General features: G+C 44.8%; 3 protein-coding genes and 1 pseudogene across 3 annotated transcripts; all 4 read right to left on the reverse strand.

Annotated features, from left to right (window-relative positions):
• Positions 1 to 353: 353 nt before the first annotated feature.
• On the reverse strand, positions 354 to 2,287 carry LOC123063009 (acetylserotonin O-methyltransferase 1). Its single transcript, XM_044486717.1, has 2 exons — positions 1,389 to 2,287; positions 354 to 930 (listed from the first exon to the last, which is right to left on the reverse strand). The coding sequence occupies exons 1-2, from the start codon at positions 2,196 to 2,198 to the stop codon at positions 622 to 624; spliced, it is 1,119 nt and encodes a 372-aa protein (XP_044342652.1). The 5' UTR covers positions 2,199 to 2,287; the 3' UTR covers positions 354 to 621.
• A 3,843-nt stretch (positions 2,288 to 6,130) lies between these two features.
• Positions 6,131 to 7,755, reverse strand: LOC123173855 (O-methyltransferase ZRP4). The gene is made up of 2 exons (XM_044589970.1): positions 6,760 to 7,755; positions 6,131 to 6,670 (listed from the first exon to the last, which is right to left on the reverse strand). Exons 1-2 carry the CDS (start codon positions 7,579 to 7,581, stop codon positions 6,380 to 6,382), a joined length of 1,113 nt encoding a protein of 370 aa, XP_044445905.1. The 5' UTR covers positions 7,582 to 7,755; the 3' UTR covers positions 6,131 to 6,379.
• A 1,590-nt stretch (positions 7,756 to 9,345) lies between these two features.
• On the reverse strand, positions 9,346 to 12,722 carry LOC123063056 (acetylserotonin O-methyltransferase 1). Its single transcript, XM_044486791.1, has 2 exons — positions 10,142 to 12,722; positions 9,346 to 9,951 (listed from the first exon to the last, which is right to left on the reverse strand). The coding sequence occupies exons 1-2, from the start codon at positions 10,919 to 10,921 to the stop codon at positions 9,652 to 9,654; spliced, it is 1,080 nt and encodes a 359-aa protein (XP_044342726.1). The 5' UTR covers positions 10,922 to 12,722; the 3' UTR covers positions 9,346 to 9,651.
• Positions 12,723 to 14,942: 2,220 nt separating this feature from the next.
• Positions 14,943 to 16,409, reverse strand: LOC123063064 (acetylserotonin O-methyltransferase 1-like; annotated as a pseudogene).
• Positions 16,410 to 26,485: the final 10,076 nt, after the last annotated feature.

Genomic DNA, 26,485 nt, shown 5'->3' on the forward strand with positions numbered 1-26,485 from the left:
GCAATGTAAACGACCATCTCAAATTGGGTATAAGCTTGAAATCTAGCTTTTTATTCGAATTGCATTTTTGTATCGTGTGCTTGTTTGTGTCTTAGCAGTTTCTTGTCCACTAGTCCAGGCATCACGGTCACTTTAGAGGTCGATGAAGGCGAGACCACAGAGAATTCATCGACGTAACTAAGAAAGCAATAAAGAATAGTTACATAAGATTTGTTTTTATATTTCCAACATATATGATGCCTTGCATTGCTATGTTGAATCTCAATGATATTGCCTTTCTCATGTGTGTCAATTCATGGCAGCAAAAACCAATAAATATCGTGAACAGTTAACATGTAAGGGGGTCATCATAATATTATCAACACATCTTTATTACACCCATGAAAAACAATTTGGAGTAACTTGCATACACTCCAAGATACATAAATGACTACATTCATCTCTGACCCAAACATGAAAGCCAGCTAATTTGAGCAAATTAAACCCGCACAAACTTGAAGGACAAGCAGGGCGTACATGCTGTGCACATACATATATAAAGCATAAATTAATACAGGCAATAATTAGCTTACGAAGTTTGAACATTATTTACCAAGGTTGCATAGCAAGTTTGTTGTTTAGTTAAGGATAGACCTCGATGATGGACCTAATTCCTAGCATAGGTATGATACTGTAGCCACTGAATCCGGCTTCCAAGAAGATCTTCTCCCACTCATGCTCTTCTCGTTCACCTCCCTCAAAAACCATGAGGAAGAGATCGTACAATGCTTGTGCCTCCTCCTTTTTAGTACTATTACCCTTCGACTTTTCAGAACCAACCACCATGTTTATGATTATCACCTTCCCTCCAGCTTCTCTGGAAGGGATTGCCTCTTTGCACCTTCGTAGTATCTTGACGCACTCGTCGTCACGCCAATCGTGCATCACTGACTACAATACGAAAATATCAATATGATGTAGGATATTTAATCAAAGTGCATGTAGGCTTGTGCGTTCAATATTTCAACTTAATCAAGCATTTAAGTGTTTGCGTGTACCCTCGATAATATAGTGTATATGTGCATGTCATCCTCATATGCAAAGGGCATGTCTAAGCTCGATCTATGGGTTTGTATGACCATATTTGACGTTTTTGAGTCAATAAAGCTTCTATTAGTGCCTCAAAAAATAAAGCTCCTATTAACATGAAAAAAGTACCTCTACACAAAATGATTATTATGACCTTTTTTGCAGGAAAAATGATTATTATGACTAATACCAGTATAGCTCAAGGAAAAAAAACACGGTACAACAAAATAACACCGGCCTCAAAACTAGGTACTGACTCACAATGCAAGTATGGAACACATGCGGACTAAAAAAAAAGTATGGAACACATGTGAAATTACCTTGAGCAGAACAGCGTCGGCCGGGGGAATGTGCTCGAACATATCGCCCTCGATGAATCGCACCTCTCCGCCGGCGGGGGCCTCCGCGACGACGTGTGGGAGATCCAGGACGCTGCACTCAACGTGCGGGAAAGCTGCCGCGATGGCCTTTGCGATGGTGCCGGTGCCGCCGCCGACGTCGACCATCGAGCGCACCCCGGAGAAGACGTCGCGCGCGCGGCCCTCCCTCAGGAGCACCTCCACGACGAAGCGGCTGTCGTCGGTCATGCCGTCGCCTATCGTCCTGCTCAGAGCAGCCTCCCGCGCGGCCATATCCCACATGTCCTCGCCGTGGTGCATCTCGAAGAAGGAGCGCGGCTGCTCGTCGTCCATGAACCACGCGCTCATGCCGGAGAACGGCGCGGTGAGTTTCGGGTCGACCATGAGGGACACTAGACGGGACAGTCCGGACGACGCCTCACCGTCGCCGGCGAGGAGGCGGGAGGCTGAGGTGAGCCCGTAGACGACGATGGCGCAGCCCGCGGAGTCGTCCGGCTGCTGGTGTTGGACGGAGAAGACGCCCGAGACGGTGAGCACGCGCATGAGGCGGCGCAGGCGCGGGAGCCTGGAGGGAGGGAGGGCGATAATGGTGGCCAGCTCGCCGAGCGTGGCGCCGCCGCCGTTGCCGTGGATGGCGCCGGGAATGCCGAGCTCTATGGCGCATTTGAGCGCCATGGACTTGACGAAGCCGTAGGCGTGGATGCAGAGCTCGGCGTGGCCTTGGAGCATGTCCTCGGTGCTGATGAGCTTGTAGTCGCCGGTGAGCGCCATGGAGTACTACGTGCCGCCCTGCAGGGTGGTTGTTCTTAGCTTGTTTTTCGTACTTGTTGGTAGCTAGATCTCCGGTACTGCTCGCTAAATAGTCTCTCGAGTCACTCACCACTCATGCAGCTGAATCCTTCTCCGATTTTAATATTCATCACGAGAAAGTGCAGTTACATTTTAAGATTGACGAAATTTAGCCCTTCGTCATACTCCCTCCGTGTACCGCATTGAAATCTCTAAAATAAGACTTATATTTAAAAATGGGGAAAGTAAAACATAATTGAAGATTGAACGTAGCGTGGTGTGGTAGGAGTGACATGGTGACATCTTTATTGAACATGCTCCAGCTAACTCATTCAAAAGTCCGAACTGATGGAGAAAGATGGGTAATATATTTCAACACTCTTTCTCGCATCTAGACTTATTTAGCCCTTAGACTTGAGATTTATTTAGGCCACATAATCATTTTTTAATACTGCATTGGCAGGGTCTTCACCTCCTGGCTCGGATATCATATTAAATATGCTCCAGCCAACTCATCCAAAAGTCCGAACTGATGGAGAAAAGCGGGCAATATATTTCAACAATCTTCTCTCCTCAAGAATTATCATTTGGCCAGATAGTTCTTTCACTCTGTGTAAGCAGGCTGGTAGAGCGGTGGATGGCAGCATTGACGGTTGACACCAAGGTTACATTCTCTTCGGGTGAAAATCCATAATCTAGCTCTGTGGCTAGAAGATTGTGCATGTTGTTTTCCCGTCAGATGTTGGCTCCAAGTTCGGCTTTGTGGATGATAGCCCCGGGTTTGACTTTGTGAATGTTCTTGTCAGAGGGATGATTCCTTCTTGAAGATGTTGTCTTAGAGTCTTGCGTCCTTTGTTAGGCCACATGTTGCTCCATGGGTGAATTGCAGTCACAAAGTTTGCGGTAGGATTTGGTGATACTACCGCAAAAAATGTGCAATGTAGATGGTCTTGGGTTTTTCTTTATTTTTATTCTGTATGCCGATTTGTTCAGTTTTGATCCTTGGCTTTACTTATTGTTAATTTTATAATTTATTGTGTTCAAGATGTTCGTTTTCCTTTTTTCCTCGTCGATCATCAATTAATTTTTTTAATGAAATAGATAAACTGGAGCACACAAGGACAACGAACATCTCCAATTCCATCAACTAAGCCATTGCCTCTAGTTTTATCTTTTGCATATCGACTTCCATTCAAGCTTACAATGAAAAAACTATGAAAGACCACATTTGCATAAATTGCACTAGCCTTCTAAGTTTTGAAAGGGCTCCTGAGCCACCCTTGAAAGATGGGGATCACAAGAAAGTGCAATGGGAGAACCACTGAAGAAACCAAACTGGAGATCATACTTGCCGCCATTGCTGCCATGATGTGTTAGGTTGAAGCACCGGATGACTACCTACTACTCCCTCCGTTCCAAAATAGATGACCCAACTTTATACTAACTTTAGCAAAATTAGTACAAAGTTGAATCATCTATTTTGGAATGGAGGAAGTAGATCTAGAGCCAGCGTTCGACGTGGCAAAAACACCACATGCACATCAAGGCAGGGATTGAGTCATGAGTCCTTGTTCCATTTCATATGGCCCCATCACTCTGATGCCGCCACCATGGACTGATGAGCAAACTCCAAGGTATTTTTACGAAACAAAACAAAATCGTTCTAACTCAAAATAGTGTGAATTTTGAGCTGATTAAATGGGTAAATCTCAAAATATGCGGTGGGTTAACCAACAAGACAGAAGATAAACTAGAGGGAAATTCTCGAAATATGTGAGACCCTGATAAACTAGGAAGAAGGGAGAAATCTCACCAAAAATATGTCTTCAAAAGGTAAATCCGAAATAGATTTGGTTGTTGACTGGCTTTGACCTGCTAAATTTGTCGCCATCACGTTTCCCACATGGTTTCTAAAAGAAATGGAAACATCGGCAAAGTGTGCCAAGACATAAAAATGTTTCCAAACATTAAAGAACAAAATAGACGAGCTCACCGCTGCAACCTGCAAACAATTTAATCACATCAGCAAATTAGGCTTCGGCCTCGTGCTCCGCGTGATGGGTACTATATATGGTTATGTCAACGTAAGCATCGTACCCCCGCAAAAAAAACACGTAAGCATCGTACCTAGAGAGATTAGGAATGACTCTCTTTCGAGATGTTTGGCCAATATAATACACACACATCGACGCCATCTAGGATACCGAGGACCATGATGTAGAGCCAAGAGTATATAACTGAATAAAAAAAGTATCCACATTCTCTTTCTTTTCTGAGGCCTGAGTCATATCCTTTTCACCATGATCTCATTGTCCAACCCCTAATCAGTGTATGACGAACATTGTAAATAGTTTCACTTCTTTCGGTGGCACGTTGTGTGATCTTCCACAACACCAGCTTGCATAGTTTTTTCTTTGTTAGCTCATTGTCAGAAATGGAGTTGCGTTGTCACCGACTCATGTGGTTGATTGCTTGGCGAGCTTCATGTAGATTCTCATGGCCTCTGCGGTGTGGGCTTAGTCGTCAGTCGTTTCTGATGAAGTTGGAGTCGCTTGCTCGAGGAGTATGATGACGGTGACACAAATGTACAACCTCGACGAGATCATCTTCACAGTGGGTGGGTGTGATGTATCTTGTGTGTGCCTGATCCATGGTTTGTGATGATTTTTTTCCATTTTTTCGTTAACTAACATGACAACTCTTTTCTTCTTAATTAAGGGAATGAATCCCAAGGACTCTGGTAAAAAGAACTCTTTCCAATACCTTGACATGCCAATGTTTGCATTTGGCACATAAAATTTGTGGAGCTGTATGAAATATCCAAGTCGCACTAGCTAAATTAATGCAATATGGTTGTTTAATTACACTACACAATGAACCAATGGTTCATTACGAAAGGGCCCAAGGAAAACATGTTTTCCTTTTCTCTTTCTTTTGAAAACACAAACAGATTCATATTTTATTCAATCAAAAAGGCGAAAGTATACCTTTAAAAAAGCACGCGTACCTTTATGTTTTCAGTAATTGCCATGCACGAGTATCTTAAAGGCACGTTCATAATGGATGAAAAAAATAATGAGGAGTATGCGGCCGTGATGGTTGGTCATATGGTACGTTTGTATCCCTCACACACCGCTTGAGGATTACCATGATGTGACGATGTTACCAGAACAGAGAATTGTCATGTTGCAATAGAGAAAGCTTGACATATTTTTAGGATTTACCATGTTGTGCACGAAGAAAATTGTCATGCTATAAATATTAGAACATGAAAAATGTTGCATTATAGAAGAATTCCCTGATATAAGGGAGAATTGTCCACATGTTTAGAAATTGTCATGCTACAACATAGAAGTTTGCCACATGATCACGGATTGCCATGCTGGAATTGTTAGGTTGTAGCATAGAGAATTATGATGCTATAGACGATAAACATGTTCAGGAATTAGCATGCTAGCATACGAGGATTGACATGCATAGAAAAAGAATTGACAGTGTGAATTGTCATGCTACAAGCAAGAAAAAAATGGCATGCTATGCAGAGAAGTTGTCACACATGTTTTCAGTAATTGCCACACTACATCAGGGGGAATGTTGCTACACACGCGAGTTTCCATGCTCTAGACAAAACTGACACTGGTTTAAAATTACCATCTATATACACATGAAAAAGTTGGCACCCGAATCAGATCGAGAAGTAAGGAAAGAGACTGGACTTCACAGTGCAGTCCCATTCGCTCAAAAAAAAGAGTGAAATGAAGATTGCCATGTTGTCGCAATATTGAGATTTGTGCGCAAGATTGAACGCACAAGAGAGCATTCATGCCCGGAACCGTTTGTGAACGTTCGCTCGTTATCATTTGCAGAAAAAGATATACATGGTTTACGTAAAAGAAGTACATTATAGATAGGTGTCAAATTAGAACATGTCTCTTGTAACGATTTCGTTTGTCCTTAGATAAAATCACCATATCCAGGATTATCACCTGACCCAACATTTCTAGGAGGGATGACATCGAACCTTCCACAGTATTAATACCTCCACAGTCTACATCGCCCCAATCATAGATAGGAAAATGTATCCATCAACCTTTTGTCAAAGTCTGAATTTAAATGCACACACACACACACATCGACACAAAAGTACGTAATCACCAAACATTTCACGGGTAGACCTCGATGATCGACCGGAACCCTAGAACCGGTATAATCTTGTAGCCGCTAAACCCAGCTTCTAGGAAGATCTTGCTCCACTCTTGCTCATCTCGCTCAACACCATTGATAAACATAATGTACAGATCGAGCAACGCATGCACCTCCCCGTGCTTCTTGTCTGCTCCGACCACTATATCGATGATTATCACCTTCCCTCCCGCCTCTCTTGGAGGAATGGCCTTTCTGCAAGTCTTCAGTATTTTGACGCACTTCTCGTCGTCCCAGTCATGAAGAACCGACTGAAGACAAACATGGAGATACCGCGTATGCAACTTTAATGTTGAACATAGACAAAATGCTAATTAGTGGAGGAAGAGGATGTACGAACCTTGAGGAAGACGGCGTCTGCCGGTGGAACGCTCTCGAACATGTCGCCGGCAACGTACTTGACGCAGGTGCCGGCGGGCGCCTTGCTGACGACGTGCTCGAGCTCCAGCACGCTGCACTGCAGGTGCGGGAACGCCTCCGAGATGACTTGGGCCGCCGCGCCGAGGCCACCGCCCACGTCGACCAGGGAGCTTATCCCCCGGAAAACGTCGCCGCTCTCCCTGACGGCGATGTCCACGATGAAGCGGCTGTCCGAGACCATGGCGCTGTTGATCAGCGCGTCCAGCGCCGCGTCGTGCCCGGACATCTCCCACAGCGCCTCGCCGTGCGCCTGCTCGAAGAGGCAGGGGTCCGGCAGCGCGTGCTGGAACCACGGGCCGATCCCGAGGAAGGGGGCGACGAGGACGGGGCTGAGCACGAAGGCCATGATGGAACCCGAGCTCTGCGAGCCGATGAGGAGGCGGGACACCGGCGTGAGAGCGTACAAGGGCTCGGCAGCGACGGCGCCGTTGCAGGTGCTGTTGTTCACGGGGGCAGCCGGGACGACGACGTCCTCCTGCTGGACGACGCTGAAGACGCCCGAGACGGTGAGCGTGCGCATGAGGCGGCGCAGGCAGAGGACCTTGGACGGGTGCACCGCGACCCTGGCGACTATCTGGGGGAGGGTGGCGGCGCCGCCGTGGTGGTGGACGGCGTCGGCGAGGCGGAGGTCCAGGGCCGACTTGAGCGCCATGGACTTGATGTAGGAGAATGTGGTTGCCCAGAGCTCGTGCTCGGCGTCCAGCACGGCCTGGTCGTCGGTGCTCTGGCCGGTGAGCGCCATGATCGATGCAGTGTGCGTGTGCTGCTTCTGTTTGCGTTGGCAGATATATGTACAGGGAGAACCAGACGTTGCCCCCTCGATATACTATACTCACTGCTTACATATACTATTGCTATCCAGAAACTCGAAATCTAAGAGAAGGAATCTGAGATACTCTTGACTGTCAACTGAATCTGACTTACTAAATTTACTGAAGAAAAAGGTGTGCCCAGATGATCGCCATCACGCTTCTCACGTGGTTTCTAAAAAAGGGCAAGCATGAAAATAACTGATGAGATTTGGTGATACCAACAGAATACTTTTTGGCACTCGTGCTCCACGAGGTTGGTTTTGTATCAATATCCCCAGGTGTTTGCACATCACACACATCAAAATAGCATCTAGGACCATGACAGTGCGCACAGAAGAGTCATATCAAATGATTGGATAATACTACCAAACGGGAGTCATTTCCCTTTCGCCATGACGTGTCATCGCCCAAAGCCAACCAACGTATAATTGAACAAATTTCCCTTTCACCATGATGTCTCATGGCCCAAAGCCAACCAACACCTTAATTATCCTCAAGCATTTGGTTAGGTCGTTGTAGCTCCCTGTTTAATGTTTACCTCTGTGATGCAATAGTTTTTGAGATATACGGTGTCAACAGTTCATATACAACTTTCACTAGTTACATTCTACTCCCTCTGTCCCATAATATAAGAGCGTTTTTGACACTACACTATAAAAGCGTTTTTGACATTAGTGTAGAACGCTCTTAGTGTAGAGCGCTCTTATATTATGAGGCGGAAGATCTGCGTATCATTATATTAAGAAGAAGAAATGAGACAAGAACCCATACAGCACCCACTCACACGTACATGCTACTCACACCACACTATTGCTCTTAGATTCCATCCACGCCTGTTTATCATTAAAAAATTCTTTCTTTTTAAAAGAGATAGATTTATGTTCAATTCAATCATAATAGCATGTTCGTTCATCATACCTGCTCGCAACTGTTGAATTGTCGCATCAGATTTGACAATAGCGTTTTTATTGTTTCTGATGTTTGTTGTACTACCATGATTAAAGATGAATCGATCAGGTGTTTCCCATAAAAAAAGTTGGCTTGGGCACCGTGTCATCATGTCAAGCACCTGAATAAGCAAGACTGACACTGCAAGTCCATTGATTCTGAACTTCCTATGTTCTCCAACACAAGATCAGAAACATCTCCAGGAGGAAGAAAACACTGAGATCCAAGATTAGTAGTGCTGCCTTTTGTCTTCAGTACTCCAGGTGATTGGCTCCCCTACCAAACATACTGACACAAAATATATCGCAGTCAAGTCGGTGTCACTACACTTCAGGACATCTTCAAAACTGAACGCTGGTCACACTGCGAATGCCATGATTGCTTCAAGATTGCTGCATGAACAATTTACGTGTAAACTTCCCCAGCAACTTATGTGATGCAGAGAGGAATTAGACAATGGTTGTGTGTTGGCCGAATCTAGAAAGTAGAGTTATTCAGGATAATTAATAGCAAATGTTTAAAACACAGAAGCCTGCAGATGCAATTTAGAAATGAGTCAACACGCATATGACATATTACCTTTTGGACAAAATGTTAAATGACACTGATTAGCTGAATCAACAGAGCACTGCTAAAATATTCATGAACTGTAGAATTTCTTTAGTCAGCAATCAGACATGCAATCAGTATCATACACCGAATCACCGAAGTACAGATGCTGAATAATAAGAGTGGACACTGAAACATAGACATAACATCTCAATATCATTCATTATCTCCATTAAGAAAATATACACCCAACTGTCGATGGTAATTTATACATAAAAACACGACCGGAGCAGACTCCATATAACCTGCTACACATATATGTCTTGCAGTGACAGAGGTAACTCACTGGTCACAACTACTCACACCTCGCAAAATGCAATAAGCTGGCTGTAAACATATCGGTCACACCAAAGCACATGCATACAACAAGACAGCACAAACGCTGTTCATGCCGTTTTTTGAATATATAATATGATTACTCCACATAATTTTGCGTGGAGCGTTCAGGGGTAGAGCTCAATAACAGATCTAACCCCCAGCACCGATATAATTTTGTACTCGCTGAACCCGGCTTGCATGAATACATTTTTCCACTCGAACTCCTCTCGCTCGATCCCCTCGAGAAACATGATAAACAGATCAAAGAAAACCTGTGTCTCTCTTGTAACAATTTCATTTGGCCCAGATCCAACCACCATATCTACGATTATCACCTTCCCACCGGCCTCTCTGGGAGGGATAGCTTCCTTGCATTTTTTTAGTATCTTGACACAATCTTCGTCGCCCCAATCATGAAAAACCCACTAAGATGTACATCAACAAAAAATAGGATTAGACCTTATAATCTTCGGAATTATGAGTTTCTTCAAACAAATAGTTAGCTTACGTTTGTGGTTCAATTGGTACGCATTTGTAGCTAAATGCAAATTGTATGACATCCTACTGCAAAATTAGGATGTGTGCAAAGGGAAGAGAAAAATCTAAAGGGTGTACCTTCAGGAAAAGAGCATCCGCTGGTGGAATGTACTTGAACATATCGCCAGAAATAAATGACACATGGTCATCAGTAGGAGCTTCTTCAACCACGTGAGGGAGATCCAACACTGTGCATTTCATTTGCGGGAATGCCTTCGCAATTGCACTGGCAGCTCCACCATGGCCCCCAGCGACATCAATAAGCGAGTTTATACCAAGAAATACATCACCACACTCCCTCAAGATGATATCCATGAGAAAGTTACTATCAGAAACCATTGCATTGTTGATTGACTGGTTGTAAGAATCATTCTTGTCAGCCATCTCCCAGAAGGTAAGGCCATGAGCCTTTTTGAACAAGGATGTAGAGTGCTCATCTAGGAACCATGAGTTCATGCCAAAAAAGGGGGCAAGGACAGTTGAATCAAGCATCAAAGACAGAATGGGAAATAAATTCGATTTAACTTCATCGCTAACGAGGAGGCAAGTGGTTGGGGTAAGCACATAAACAGCCTCCTTGTCTGCCGTGGTGGATTCATGGACAGCAAAGATGCCTGATACGGTGAGCACCCGCATGAGCCGTCGTAAGCGGGGAAGCTTAGATGGATGGAGCCCGATCTTTGCGGCCAACTCAGAAGGTGTCATAGCCCCACCATGGTGTTGGATGGTGTTAGGGATTTGCAGTTCCATTGCACATTTTAGTGCCATGGACTTGACAAATCCCAATGCATGGTGCCAAAGGTCAACTTGAGCCTGGAGCAAATCCTGAGAGCCATTCTTGCTTTGAATGGGTGACATTTTTGTTGAACTTGCTTTCTTTGGTTATGGGTGGGATTGTACACATGTGTGCTGGTCTATATATGAACAAACTCATCAACATACTAAGGCAAGTTGCTAAGGCACAAGGTAGGGCCATGGGTAATAAGTTATTTAAGAATGATGAGAAATTTATATCCCAGGATTTGGTGAAGGTATTTGAGAAAAACTTACAGCAGCAATATACATATTGCTACATGGCAGGTAAAAATCAATGTGAACAGTAGCTATCAGTTTATTGCCTAGCTATTGGCATAATATTTTGTGAAATGCTTTTTTTTCATATATTAAGTTTCACTCATTTTCTTTCAAACATTTCACTTGAGTTCCACTTCTTTTAAATTAAAATATCAGGCCCTACTCTCGAATTTGTTCTGTTAGAGACCGGAAGTGGAAGACATGTTTTTGCCACACCTAATGAAAAGGTTGTACATATTTTTGCTTTGTAAATATCTATACTTGAACAGAACAAATAACCACCTATCAGTAAATTTTATTCATCGGGGCATACTAGCTACCAATTACACACCTTCAGAAAATATAGCAATTCCGCAAGCATGGTTTCCATTTGTGATATAACCCGCTATCTTATCACATGGTCAAGACACGCTTCTCACACCCCAAATATAGAACATTTTCTAGCTGGGACATCACGCTTTCTACTTTTTTAGAGAAAAGGCTAAATGCTATGCTTTATATAGAAAAGCAGGAGTTTCAGTGGGAAAACCAACGTCACGGTACAAGATCTGAAAAAACTAAACAAAGAGGCAGCAACCAGACTGCCGAAGCAGCCTACACAGCAGGCACTACCCAGCCACCCCACTGATAACCACCCTGATGGCCTCCCTACGGTTTGCAGGACAGAGAAGCATCCACTGCGATGAAAGAGCGAACATTTGGAGATGTTATGCACCGGAGAAGAGGGAACACGCTGTTCAAAGACAACATCGTTTCGCCCAGTCCAAATCAACCAAGCAAGAGCCCCAAGCATTGCTTCAAGTGGAAATGAGATTTCCAAATATCGAGCATCCGCAAGTCGCGCACCCCGGCCTGAGTACATGATCATCACATAAAGTGATTTCGCACTATACTTGCCACTCGTCGTTAGGAGCCAGTGAGCCTCATCACTGACATCCGAGCCTCCGAGAGCTCAACTTCTTGCAACCACCGGTAGAGCTCCTCCCATTCTTCTATCCCACACTCACTACCAGCAATGTCACGCTGTTCTTGCCTACTGGTCCAGGACGACCTTACAGTTCGTTCTTTGTAAATGAGTGTCATTGACACTTGACAGTGTTGCTTGGACATACGGACAGAGGTGTCCGAATCTGGCTAATATTTGGCTGGCGATTCGGCTAGTTTTAACTTCGATCCATGGAATGAGCTAGAGAACAAACGATTTCGCCTGAACCTTTGTGAACTAAAATAGTAACACATTCAGAGAGTAGGGCTAGGGTGACCAAACGCCCACTCAGGAGCGCCGCCCAAACAAATTGAAGTCAAGAGCAGTAGAAGATGGAATCAATCGATCAAACAAGCGCTTACTGGGAAATGCGGGACGGGGTGGCAGCTCCGCCGCCGCGGCGGACGCACGGGCGCGAACGGTGGTGCGTCCGCGAGCAGCCTCGGCCCCTGGGTCGTCACGCTACGCTGCCTGGTGGCGCGCCGCGACCTCGGCAGCTTGCGTCCACCCGTTAGCCTGGTGGTGCGACGAGACCTCGGCGGCCCGACCGCCGGCGCGAGGTAGCCGCCGCCGCCCTTCGTTGCGAGCAGTGGCGAATGGCACAATGGTGGGCTCTATCCCACGTGTGACCGGAGCCGGGGCCATGAAATTTGTTGTGGGGAAGCCCGATAGCGGGTGGCGGTGGGCCAGTGGCATTGAAAGCATGGAACGGCCTATACTTTTTCTTTTCTTTTTGGGAGAAACTTTAAATCTATTCATCATAAATTCTAAAAACATATATATTCATCATATGTCATGGCAGTACAAAGAACAACAGAACTAATAAAAATTACAACCAGTTTAAAAAAAACACAACTAGGTCCATGGACTATCTAACGACGACTACAAGAACTCACGGTTTTGAATTTGTATTCTCAAAATCTCAAGGTACAAGATATAAATATAATGTGTAGATCCTTGATTAATGATAAAAGTTGAATCTATATTCCAGAATATATTTTTTGCGAGAAAGACATTTTATTGGAATATGCTCAACAATCTATGCAATAAATATGTGTGCATGTTTAGTTCAAATATTTATATGTGTCAAATAAAATGTCCATGCAGCTTTAAAAACAATACAGGTTGCAAATGTTTCATGTCATTTTTTTTATCTTAGAACATATTTGACTGTCAATATGAAAATTCTCACAAATGTAAATACAAAGTTTAGGTGACTTGCGGAACATATTTGTAAACTCATTCCACGATCCATGAAATGGTCTTTATGCATTTACTAAAATGTTCACGCAACTCGCTGAAGATAGTTTGTATTTAAAAAACTAAGATAATATACTTTATTGTTATTTATTTTATTTTTTACAAAAGTATTACAAGCAGAAAATTTGCATATACCCGTGAAAACATACTATTACCAAATAAATTTGTAAATAGCATCAAAAGATCATGAATTAAAGCACATGAAGGCTAAAAGGAAGAAATAGGATAAGTTTTTAAAGCAACATCATAAAAGAAGGAGATAAAAAAGTTGTAGGAAAGAAAAATGGAAGAAAATTAAGCAAGAAAGAAAACAAAACTGAAATAGAAAAGTGAAAAAAAGAAGAGAATTTTTTTAAAAAATAAGAAAGGTCGTTACAAAATATAATAAATTGTCGCGGCAGCTCTATCCTCAACCAGCAAATCTGGTCTTGCAATAGGAAGAATCAAACAGTTCACCAACTGTTAGAAACATGATTCCAATAAGGTGATGCTGCAGCACAATCTGCGAACAGCGTTATCCTCGACTAGCAAATCTTGTCCAATAACAAGGAAATACACCGAATCACAAGAAAGTTGATGAAATATGAGTATATTATTCCTTGTGCAATAACAGAGAAAAACAATTTACGCATGCCGTTTCTTGTTGAGAATAAAAAACTAGAATGCAAAATTTATCCGGCATTAAGAAAAAATCAGGAAAAAATCATACAAAGAATTCAGTTGGGTACTTGGGTGGCAATAGGAACAATACCCATCTATGATAAGTGGTAGAAAACGAAATGGTTCGTATGAACTAACGGTTTTCCTTCCTGGGTAAAACAATTCAGTTGGGTCTTGGGTGGCAACATTTGGAGAAAGGGAAAAAAAGTGTTTCGGTCCTCTCATCGTCCTCCAGAGGACGACTTGCGGATGAATAGGGTTTCCGAGCAGCTGAAGAAGCAACGCTGACACTGCTAGTCCCTTGGTTCTTATGATCTCCAGCACAAGATCAGAATTATGTCCAGGAGCAAGTGTTTTGGGGACACAGATATGCTAGTCTTTATCTCCACTGATCCCGGAGACCGGCGCGAATGCCAAATCTTGTCGACACAAAAATATATCCAGCTTAACAGAAGTATATCCAACTTAGTGCAAGTACTCTTCAGAAGTCAGAACTCAAGGATGGTCACAATGTGGCACTTCACAAAACAGTCTACGTGTATCTACTTCCAAAAGAGTCATGTATGTGTGAGGCAGAGAGCAACGGATAAAATGGCTGTGCGTTTGGTCCCACTTAAACTGAAATTCAGGAATGAATCACCTGAATAATTGATAACAACAATTTGAACACAACAGCATAGGGGGTGCAGTTTACTAATGCATGTATGGCAGATTCATATTTCAGCTCAATCATAGTCGCATGAGTGATCATCCATGGAAGGAAGTACGTGGGGTCACACGGGACTGTCAAGCGTGCATAATACGCAGTAATCTAAAGCTGTAAACAACTTACGCATGCATACGCTGATTCACGAAGGTACTGGCGCTGAAAAACATGGACATAGCATATTAGCATCTTAATATCAGCATTTGTTATCTCAATCCTCACAGTGGTCTATACATAAACACCACTGGAACAAATTCATTCATCACAGTGGTCTCTCATCACAAAAATACGTACACTATTCACCACACTAGGCCAAAGCCAGTTTATTAAAATACAACACCGATTACCACGTAATTTTCATGGGAGTGTTCAAGGGTAGAGCTCAATAACAGATCTAACTCCCAGCACTGATATAATTTTGTAGTCGCTGAACCCAGCTTCCATGAATATCTTTTTCCACTCATGTTCCTCTCGCTCAATCCCCTCAATACACATAATAAAGAGATCAAAACCTGCGTCTCTCTTGTTACACTCTCATATTTGGCCCAGATCCAACCACCATATCTACGATTATCACCTTTCCACCAGCTTCTCTGGGAGGTATAGCTTCCTTGCAATTTTTCAGTATCTTGACACAATCTTCATCACCCCAATCATGGAAAACCCACTAAGATGTACATCAGCAAAAAATGTTATGATTAGCCCCTGTAATATTGAAAATTGTTGAGTTTTTCCATAAAAAGTTAATTAGCTTACTTTATTTGTTTAATTTGTACCTACAAGCGGCTAAATGCACACTTTATGGCATCCTTTTGTAAACTGGGTATATGTGGGAAGGGAATAAGAAAAATCTGAAGTGTGTACCTTCAGGAAGAGAGCATCCGCTGGTGGAATGTACTTAAACATATCGCCAGAAATAAATGACACATGGTCACTGGTAGGAGCTCCTTCAACCACATGAGGGTGATCCAACACGGTGCACTTCATTTGTGGAAACGCCTTAGCAATTGCCCTGGCAGATCCGCCGTGTCCTCCGGCGAAATCAATAAGTGAGTTTATGCAGAGAAATACACCAGCATACTCCCTCAAGATGATATCCATGAGAAAGTTACTATCAGAAACCATCACGTCGTTGATTAGCTGGTTGTAAGTATCGTCCTGCTCAGCCATCTCCCAAAAGTTAAGGCCGTGAGCCTTCTTGAACATGGACGTGGAATGCTCATCCAGGAACCATGAGTGCATGCCAAAAAAGGGTGCAGTGAAAGTTGAATCAAGTAACAAAGATAGAAAGGGAGATATGTTTGATCTAACTTCATCGCAGCTGGCAAGTAGGCATGCGGTTGGAGTAAGCCCGTAAGAAACCTCATTGTCTGGTGAGGCTACTTCAGGAACAAGAAAGATGCCTGGCACGGTGAGCACACGCATGAGTCGCCGTAAGTGGGGAAGCCTAGACGGATGGAGCCCGATCTTTGAGGCCAACTCTGAAGGGGTCATAGAACCACCATGGTGTTGGATGATGTCAGGGATTCGCAGTTCTGTTGCACATCTGAGTGCCACGGACTTGACAAATCCCAATGTGTGGTGCCAAAGATCAACTTGAGCCTGGAGCAGCCCCTGGGAGCTATGCTTGTCATGGGTGGGAGACATTTTTTTTAGCTTGTTTTTCTGTGGTTTTGTGTTGAATGTAGCTACGTTGGCTGGTCTATTTATATGCAAACAACTAAGCCTGAAGGAACAAGGTAGGGGCATGTAATTACATATTAAGGATTGTAAGATGTTTATGTGCCATGATTGTGTCAAGGCATTTGAGAGAAGGTACTTGGCTGTATATTGATTATTAACAATATACAATTTTTACATGGCAGAGAAATTAATGTTAACTAGCAAGGGAACTCGCACATTTGTGCGGCTAGACTTCATACATATTGTTCTACACGTCGTTTCTGATTTTGCCAGTCTCCCTTGTGCAGCTTTAGCATCATTATTTATGATACTAATATTGAATATGGGATCAATATATTAATGAGAGGTGCTTCGATACACCCCCTTAAAACTTTAAAAAGGGTACTATCCATCCACATCAATGGTTCAAATGTAAGTAATGTACGTTCGTTATTACTTCTGAAGCAAGGAACGGTGTAACAAGTATGTTTCCTTTGTTTTCATTTTTAATAGATTTTGGTGAAGCTGACTGTGATGATTTTGAGGATCCATACACAAATTTTGATGAAGCTCATGATGTGAACAACAATTTGGATAGTAACCGAAGATAGTGAATATGAGAATATGACTTCTGGAAGTGAACTAGAGGCATACATGTTCTACAACAAATATGCGAAGGGCCATGGTTTCAGTGTTAGAAAGGAGAAGGTTAAGCTTTCACGAACAATGCGGTTTAGGCGTTTTGTGTGCTCTAGAGCAGGGAAACAGCAAGAACAATTCCTCACTATGGAGGGCCGCACTCGGAAACTACGACCTGAAAGTCGTTGCAGATGTAAGGCGCAACCTACCGTCAAACTTGACAGAGTTCGTGGAGTTCGGTATTTTGATAACTTTTGTGGATGAACACTGTCATGTTTTAGCTAGCCAGATGAGGTTCCTTCCATGCGGTCTCACAGAAGAATAAAGGAATTTCAGAAAGCCGAAATCTTTGCATTGGGAGCAGTTGGCATGTGGAAGCATCTCGTTATGAAATCTTTCACATGTAGGGCTGGTTGGTATGGCAATGTTGGCTTCATACCCAATGATGTTTATAATTTATGTTCTAGGAACAAGAGGCCACGGATTGCAAAGGGTGATATGATGACAACTTTGGGTATCATGAATAGCAGGAAAGACAAAAACACTGATTTCTTTTATGAATACCAACTGGATGAGGAAGGACGTTAGAAGAGCATGTTCTGGTGTGATTGACAGTCCAGTATGTACTTCCAAGATTTTGGTGATGCTGTGGTGTTTGACAGTACATACATGATGAATAGATACCACATAGCATTCATCCTATTGTTGGCTAAAAATTCTGTCAATTTTTATATTAATTGTAAATTTGTAAAATCACCATTTCACTGACTCCTACTGTCCGTGATTTAGTCCTTTTTAGCATAACTAAAACAACTTATACTGGACATGGTTTGTTTCATCCCATCTTTACTATTGCAGCTACCATACTATTTAATTTCATTAGTACTATTCGCTACTTGCACAATCATCACAATCAAATCGATCCAAATATTTGCATGTTTTGCATAGGTCCCAGCTATTTCGCCCATTCACACTTGTCATCATATACTATTTGATTCTTCAAATCTATTATTTCATTGTCAGATCCAGTTGTAGTACACTCTACCGTGAATTTCCACGAAACAGGTTTTCGCCCCCCCTCTATAAATAAAGGCACAAACAACCAAATCGATACAAACTTATGAGAGAACCCTCATACAAGCAGTTCGAAAGAAAAACAAAACGACATCGAGCAAGTGGAACAAGGGCCACCAACCCAACACCAAGCATAAAAAATAGGAGAGGCCGCCCCTAACAAACTACATCCAACACTACAGAAGAGGACCAGAGTCGTGCCGCCATGAGAAACCACCGGACACCGAGGAAACGAACGCACCGAGCCATCTTCGGAAAGGTCCGACTCACCATTGAGACAAACCCCTCGCTCTGGGCCATGGAGCGTCGCTCTTGCCAAGAGACATCAAGGATCGAGAACGGAGACCACAGGGACACGTCTTGAGATAGGAGATCACCGGATCCACCCCTCGCCAGAAATAAAGACGCACTACGCTGGGGAAAAGGCAAACTCGACGCATATACCATCTGCAACCAGGAGGGGCCGGGGATCCGCCACGACACCCTCAAGAGGGGTGATGACACCGGGCTCCACCATCGTCTAGCCCGAAAGATGGACTAGGTTTTCACCCTGGACCCCTGGCACCGTGAGGGGGCCATAGCAACGCCGCCAAGAGGGAAGCAACACCGTAGATATCGTTGTTGCCGACGCCCAGAGCACATAGCATTTTCTCGGACCCACACAAATGATACCCTAACTCACGAGGGGGGGGGCGTAGCCATTCGTGCTAGGCCTCTAGATCCATATCAGGGGGTCGCCACCGCCGAAGCCACGATGACATCATGATCACCCGCCCCCTCACTAAACTCATAGTCAATATGAGGCACCACCACCGTTGAAACGCTGCTCGCCGGAGAGCCAACCACACAACCTCTCCATCCGGGGCCACTACCCTGGCTTCCAGGAGAGACATGCCACTGCTGCCAGACCAACGGACCACCATAAGGCCCACACCTTGGCACGGACCACACAGGAGCGGAACCACCATGCCATAGCACCAGCACGGTCAGTGCGACATCAACGATGCCGACCCATGCGCAAAGGGAGTCCTGCACAAACGGTCCTCGACGCATGACCGGGGCAACAGACCTGCTCGGGCCATATCCAACCTATATCCGGCTGTCGAATTTGATCTATTAGAGTACAGGAGACATTAATTGGCTACACCTATTGGGTAGTTGGTATAAAGTTTCCCGTTGTAAAGACCTATATACCTGATAAAGGATTTTACATCACTTGTTTAACTACCTGTGGCCTGCTGGATGATAGTACAGTCCGCACTTTGTACTGGGACATCGACACTGCAGGTTTGGGTGTCAGTTTCATACTTTCGTTTCTTTCCGAACGCACCAAAGACTTTTGCGTCATTTGATTATGAGAAAAAGGGTTATAGTACAAGAGATTGTGACAAGTCCGTTCGAAATGTATACACCAACACAAGAGACTGCGTAGGTTTACCAGAAAAGAAAGGGGCACTACGTACGTGAACCCCCCGTCCCACCAGCAATGCTAGGCTGGCGTCTTGCAAGTTGTCAAACCAGATTGCCCTGCACAGAGAACATTGCACCATTGGTGGCTGATTGTTCTGGCTGTTGGAAGCATAATAGGCTGTGTGGCTCATGTTGCAATCCTCCGTGAGCCAGTCTATCCGACGTCCAACGCCTCATTGGCGCAAAAAAAAACCGTTTTGTCGTAGAAAAAACAAGCTGCGTAGGTCGTCCGCGATGAAAACTGACCATTAGTTGTTAGCTTCCAGCTGAATTGATCATCAACCAAGGGTTGAGCTGGACTTGTGAGAATCTGCCCCAAAGCTCACACAGTTGCATGATTGCTGGCACTAATAGCTGGCCCTTGATGTCCCATATCCATCTGCCATTCGTTAACTTAACACTTTTTCTCGCTGATCTTTTAGGGCCTGCTTGCCAACAAAGGACAACAAATCTGGTGCAATGTGCTTTATCGCACAACCATCCAACCAACTGTCAATCCAGAAGGGAATATTTTTCCCATTACGAAGCACATACCTTGTTGCTGCACAAAAGAGATCCTACGGCTGGCACAAGACTTCAAGACGAAAGTCACTCCACGGGCGGTCATCGCTCTTGAGAATTAACCTGCCTCCCCTAGTCAGGACTCTGGAGTGAAGCTTTCCGTGTTGGAATGAGGCTGGCCACCTTGTCCACAAGCGACTGCAGGCCGCACTTTTGGAGGAGATGAAGGCTAAGCGGTAGCCCAAGGTATCAGTGAAGGAAACCGGCAATCAAGCATGGAAGGGTATTAGCAAAATCTTTGAGGGACTGCTAAAAGCGGACCGGGATGATTGAGCTCTTACAAAGGCTGGTCCTAAGGCCCGAAGTTTCGCCAAACAGAGAGAGGAGCTCGTAGACAGTAGTGCACTATGTCATTGAAGGTTTGATGAAAAGCATGGCATCATCTGCAAAAAGCAAAGGGGGTTCCTCTCCAAGGTTGTGAATTTTAAATCCACCACCTTGTCTTTTTGAAGTTGTGGTTCCACAATCTTTTGTGAGATTGTCTTTCTCTCCCTCTCCCCCTCTCCCTATTCTTCTCCACTCTTTCTCTCTCCCTCACTCTCTTGCAGCCCTAAGTATCGTCGTTGGTATCCCAGATAGAGAAGAACTTGTTGTACCCCATACTTGAATTCCTAGCTCTTGCAGCCTCATATTTGTTGCTGCTGTCCAATGTAGTGAAACCTTGATGTACGAGCTCATATAACTGCTTAGAGAAGAACTTGGTGTATCCCACATTTGATAATATAAGAAGATTTTAGTGGCTTCGGCTTATGGTTTTTACCCCAATTTGGGGATTTTCCAAAATATGGTGTCCAATGTGTTCATGCCACTACTGCAGATTGGGGTGGTTCTCTTGACGTAAGATATTGTTTTGGATGTTGTCCTATGTGAGGCTTGAGGCTTTCTCAAGACGTTCGCACCACACAGATAACTCTAATGTTTTCACATTAGAACTACATATACATATGTTATTGTAACATGAAAGACAAGCTTTTAATTGACCCCCATCATTGATTTCACCAGGAGCGCAGCTCGATATCATCGGTTGAAAGCTTTAAAAGACTGACAGGTAATTCAGTTTTACAAAAAAAAAGTTTATAGCAAAGAGCCTAGTGTTTACCAAAATCAATAAAATGTAACCGATGTTATTTTGAGAAGACATGATTGCGACTAGTGGGTGATTTAGTGCTCCCCCTCCCCTCCCGGTCGCTCCCACGAGCGACACGGAGGGGAAACCCTAGCCACTGGCCGCAGGCCCCCCCTCCTCCTCGACTCCTCCCTCACCGCCGCCGGCTCACGCTGACGGGCGAAGCCCGGTCAGCCTCGGCGGTGGCGGGGACTTCCTTCCCCTGCTCGCTAGGGCCGACGCGGGTCGGGGTTAGCGGGCGGCGGCGTGGCGCTGGCCGAGGGCGTGACGGCGCGGCGGCGGGCGTCGGTGGCGGCGGCGAGATGGGCTCGGTGGTGTTCTGTTTCGCGCGATTGTGCCTGGCGTGGTGGCGGCGGCCACTGGTGGAGCGCGTCGGCCCCCTTCGGCAGGTGGTTGATGCATATGCGGGGAGCGCCCCTCCTGGCCGCGTGGGCGGCGGATCGGCGGCGAGCGTGGCTGGCTCCTGGGGCTTCCCCGTTTGCCCTTGGTGTAGATCTGGCGATGGTGCTTCCTCTCGGGGGGATGGATTGGGGGAAACCCCTTGGCTGTTCGCTGCAGCCACGACGCCGGCGGCGCTCCGGCGTCGTTCCCCTTCTTGAAGGCGGCTTCGCAATCCCCCCTCGCCCTCCCTTCCTCGTCCCGGGTGAAAGCCCCAAATCTTCGGATTGGGTGGTGACGGCGCTCCGGCGTCGTTTTTCTTCTTGAAGACACCACCTTGGAGCGGCGGAGTGGTGGTCGAGGCTTTGGCACGGGAGTGTTGGAAATATGCCCTAGAGGCAATAATAAAGTGGTTATTATTATATTTCTTTGTTCATGATAATTGTCTATTGTTCATGCTATAATTGTGTTATCCGGAAATCGTAATACATGTGTGAATACATAGACCACAACACGTCCCTAGTGAGCCTCTAGTTGACTAGCTCGTTGATCAAAAGATAGTCATGGTTTCCTGACTATGGACATTGGATGTCATTGATAACGGGATCACATCATTAGGAGAATGATGTGATGGACAAGACCCAATCCTAAGCATAGCTCAAAGATCGTGTAGTGCATTTGCTGTAGCTTTTCTGAATGTCAAGTATCATTTCCTTAGACCATGAGATTGTGAAACTCCCGGATACCGTAGGAGTGCCTTGGGTGTGCCAAACGTCACAACGTAACTGGGTGACTATAAAGGTACATTAAGGATCGCATCCCCCCCTTGGGCCCATGCGCCTAGGGTTGGGGGGGAAACCCTAAAGGGGGCGCCCCCCTTGGCCGCCGCCTCCCCCCCTCTAGATCTCATCTAGAGGGGGCCGGCCCCCTTCCTCCTTCCCCTATAAATAGAGGGGCAAGGGGAGGGCTGCACACAACATCGAAGGCGCAGCCCCTCCCCTCCCCAACACATCTCCTCCTCCGTAAGAGCTTGGCGAAGCCCTGCCGGAGTACTGCAGCTTCACCACCACCACGCCGTCGTGCTGCTGTTGGAGCCCTCTTCCTCAACCTCTCCCTCCTCCTTGCTGGATCAAGACGCGGGAGACATCCTCGCTTCGTACGTGTGTTGAACGTGGACGTGCCATCCGTTCGGCGCTAGGATCTTCGGTGATTTGGATCACGACGAGTACGACTCCATCAACCCCGTTCTCTTGAACGCTTCCGCTCGTGATCTACAAGGGTATGTACATGCACTCCTCTCTCCCTCGTTGCTAGATGACTCCATAGATAGATCTTGGTGTTGCATAGAATTTTTTTTAAAATTCTGCTACATTCCCCAACAGTGGTATCAGAGCTAGGTCTATGCGTAGTTACTATGCACGAGTAGAACACAAAGCAGTTGTGGGCATCGATATTGTCAATTGTCTTGCCGTTACTAGTCTTATCTTGATTCGGCGGCATTGTGAGATGAAGCGGCCCGGACCAACCTTACACATACGCTTACGTGAGACCGGTTCCACCGACTGACATGCACTAGTTGCATAAGGTGGCTGGCGGGTGTCTGTCTCTCCCACTTTAGTCGGATCGGATTCAATGAACAAGGTCCTTATGAAGGGTAAATAGAAATTGGCAATTCACGTTGTGGTTTTGGCGTAGGTAAGAAACGTTCTTGCTAGAAACCTATAGCAGCCACGTAAAAACTTGCAACAACAATTAGAGGACGTCTAACTTGTTTTTGCAGCAAGTGTTTTGTGATGTGATATGGCCAAAGAATGTGATGAATGATATATGTGATGTATGAGATGATCATGTTCTTGTAATAGGAATCTCGACTTGCATGTCGATGAGTATGACAACCGGCAGGAGCCATAGGAGTTGTCTTTATTTATTTATGACCTGCGTGTCAACATAAACGTCATGTAATTACTTTGCTTTATCGCTAAAGCGTTAGCCATAGTAGTAGAAGTAATAGATGACGAGACAACTTCAAGAAGACACAGTGATGGAGATCATGATGATGGAGATCATAGTGTCATGTCGGTGACAACGATGATCATGGAGCCCCGAAGATGGAGATCAAAAGGAGCAAATGATATTGGCCATATCATGTCACTATTTGATTGCATGTGATGTTTATCATGTTTTACATCTTATTTGCTTAGAAAGACGGTAGCTTAAATAAGATGATCCCTCGTAATAATTTCAAGAAAGTGTTCCCCCTAACTGTGCACCGTTGCGAAGGTTTGTTGTTTCGAAGCACCACGTGATGATCGGGTGTGATAGATTCTAACGTTCGAATATAATGGGTGTAAGCCAGATTTACACACGCAATACACTTAGGTTGACTTGACGAGCCTAGCATGTACATACATGGCCTCGGAACACGGAAGACCGAAAGGTCGAGCATGAGTCGTATAGAAGATACGATCAACATGAAGATGTTCATCGATGTTGGCTAGTCCGTCTCACGTGATGATCGGACACGGCCTAGTTAACTCGGATCATGTTTCACTTAGATGACTAGAGGGATGTCTATCTGAGTGGGAGTTCATTGAGTAATTTGATTAGATGAACTTAATTATCATGAACTTAGTCTGAAATCTTTACAATATGTCTTGTAGATCAAATGGCCCACGTTGTCCTCAACTTCAACGCGTTCCTAGAGAAAACCAAGCTGAAAGATGATGGCAGCAACTATACGGACTGGGTCCGGAACCTGAGGATCATCCTCATAGCTGCCAAGAAAGATTATGTCCTACAAGCACCGCTAGGTGACGCACCTGTCCCAGAGAACCAAGACGTTATGAACGATTGGCAATCACGTGCCGATGATTACTCCTTCGTTCAGTGCGGCATGCTTTACAGCTTAGAACCGGGGCTCCAAAAGCGTTTTGAGAGACACGGAGCATATGAGATGTTCGAAGAGCTGAAAATGGTTTTCCAAGATCATGCCCGGGTCGAGAGATATGAAGTCTCCGACAAGTTCTTCAGCTGTAAGATGGAGGAAAATAGTTCTGTCAGTGAGCACATACTCAAAATGTCTGGGTTGCATAACCGCTTGACTCAGCCGGGAGTTAATCTCCCGGATGACGCGGTCATTGACAGAATCCTTCAGTCGCTTCCACCGAGCTACAAGAGCTTTGTGATGAACTTCAATATGCAGGGGATGGAAAAGACCATTCCTGAGGTATATTCAATGCTGAAATCAGCAGAGGTAGAAGTCAAAAAGGAACATCAAGTGTTGATGGTGAATAAAACCACTAAGTTCAAGAAAGGCAAGGGTAAGAAGAACTTCAAGAAGGACGGCAAGGGAGTTGCCGCGCCCGATAAGCAAGCTGCCGGGAAGAAGCCAAAGAATGGACCCAAGCCCGAGACTGAGTGTTTTTATTGCAAGGGAAGTGGTCACTGGAAGCGGAACTGCCCCAAATACTTAGCGGACAAGAAGGCCGACAACACAAAAGGTATATGTGATATACATGTAATTGATGTGTACCTTACCAGTACTCGTAGTAGCTCCTGGGTATTTGATACCGGTGCGGTTGCTCACATTTGTAACTCAAAGAAGGAGTTGCGGAATAAGCGGAGACTGGCGAAGGACGAGGTGACGATGCGCGTCGGGAATGGTTCCAAGGTCGATGTGATCGCCGTCGGCACGCTACCTCTACATTTACCTACGGGATTAGTTTTAAACCTCAATAATTGTTATTTAGTGCCAGCTTTGAGCATGAACATTGTATCAGGATCTCGTTTAATTCGAGATGGCTACTCATTTAAATCTGAGAATAATGGTTGTTCTACTTATATGAGAGATATGTTTTATGGTCATGCTCCGATGGTGAATGGTTTATTCTTACTGAATCTCGAGCGTAATGCTACACATATTCATAGTGTGAATACCAAAAGATGTAAGGTTGATAATGATAGTCCCACATACTTGTGGCACTGCCGCCTTGGTCACATAGGTGGCAAACGCATGAAGAAGCTCCATGCAGATGGACTTTTAGAGTCTCTTGATTAAGAATCATTTGACACGTGCGAACCATGCCTCATGGGTAAAATGACCAAGACTCCGTTCTCAGGAACAATGGAGCGAGCAACCAACTTATTGGAAATCATACATACTGATGTGTGTGGTCCAATGAGTGTTGAGGCTCGCGGTGGCTATCGTTATGTTCTCACCCTCACTGATGACTTGAGTAGATATGGGTATGTCTACTTAATGAAACACAAGTCTGAGACCTTTGAAAAGTTCAAGGAATTTCAGAGTGAGGTTGAGAATCAACGTGACAGGAAAATCAACTTCTTACGATCAGATCGTGGGGGAGAATACTTGAGTCACGAATTTGGCACGCACTTAAGAAAATGTGGAATAGTTTCACAACTCACACCGCCTGGAACGCCTCAGCGTAATGGTGTGTCCGAACGTCATAATCACACTCTATTGGATATGGTGCGATCTATGATGTCTCTTACCGATTTACCACTGTCATTTTGGTGCTATGCTTTAGAGACTGCCGCATTCACTTTAAATAGGGCTCCGTCAAAATCCGTTGAGATGACACCGTATGAATTATGATTTGGGAAGAAACCTAAGCTGTCGTTTCTAAAGGTTTGGGGATGCGATGCTTATGTCAAGAAACTTCAACCTAAAAAGCTCGAACCCAAGTCGGAAAAATGCGTCTTCATAGGATACCCTTAAGAAACTGTTGGGTATACCTTCTACCTCAGATCCGAAGGCAAGATCTTTGTTGCCAAGAATGGGTCTTTTCTAGAGAAAGAGTTTCTCTC

This window comes from Triticum aestivum, chromosome 1A (assembly GCF_018294505.1).
Source record: "Triticum aestivum cultivar Chinese Spring chromosome 1A, IWGSC CS RefSeq v2.1, whole genome shotgun sequence".
Lineage (NCBI taxonomy): Eukaryota > Viridiplantae > Streptophyta > Magnoliopsida > Poales > Poaceae > Triticum > Triticum aestivum.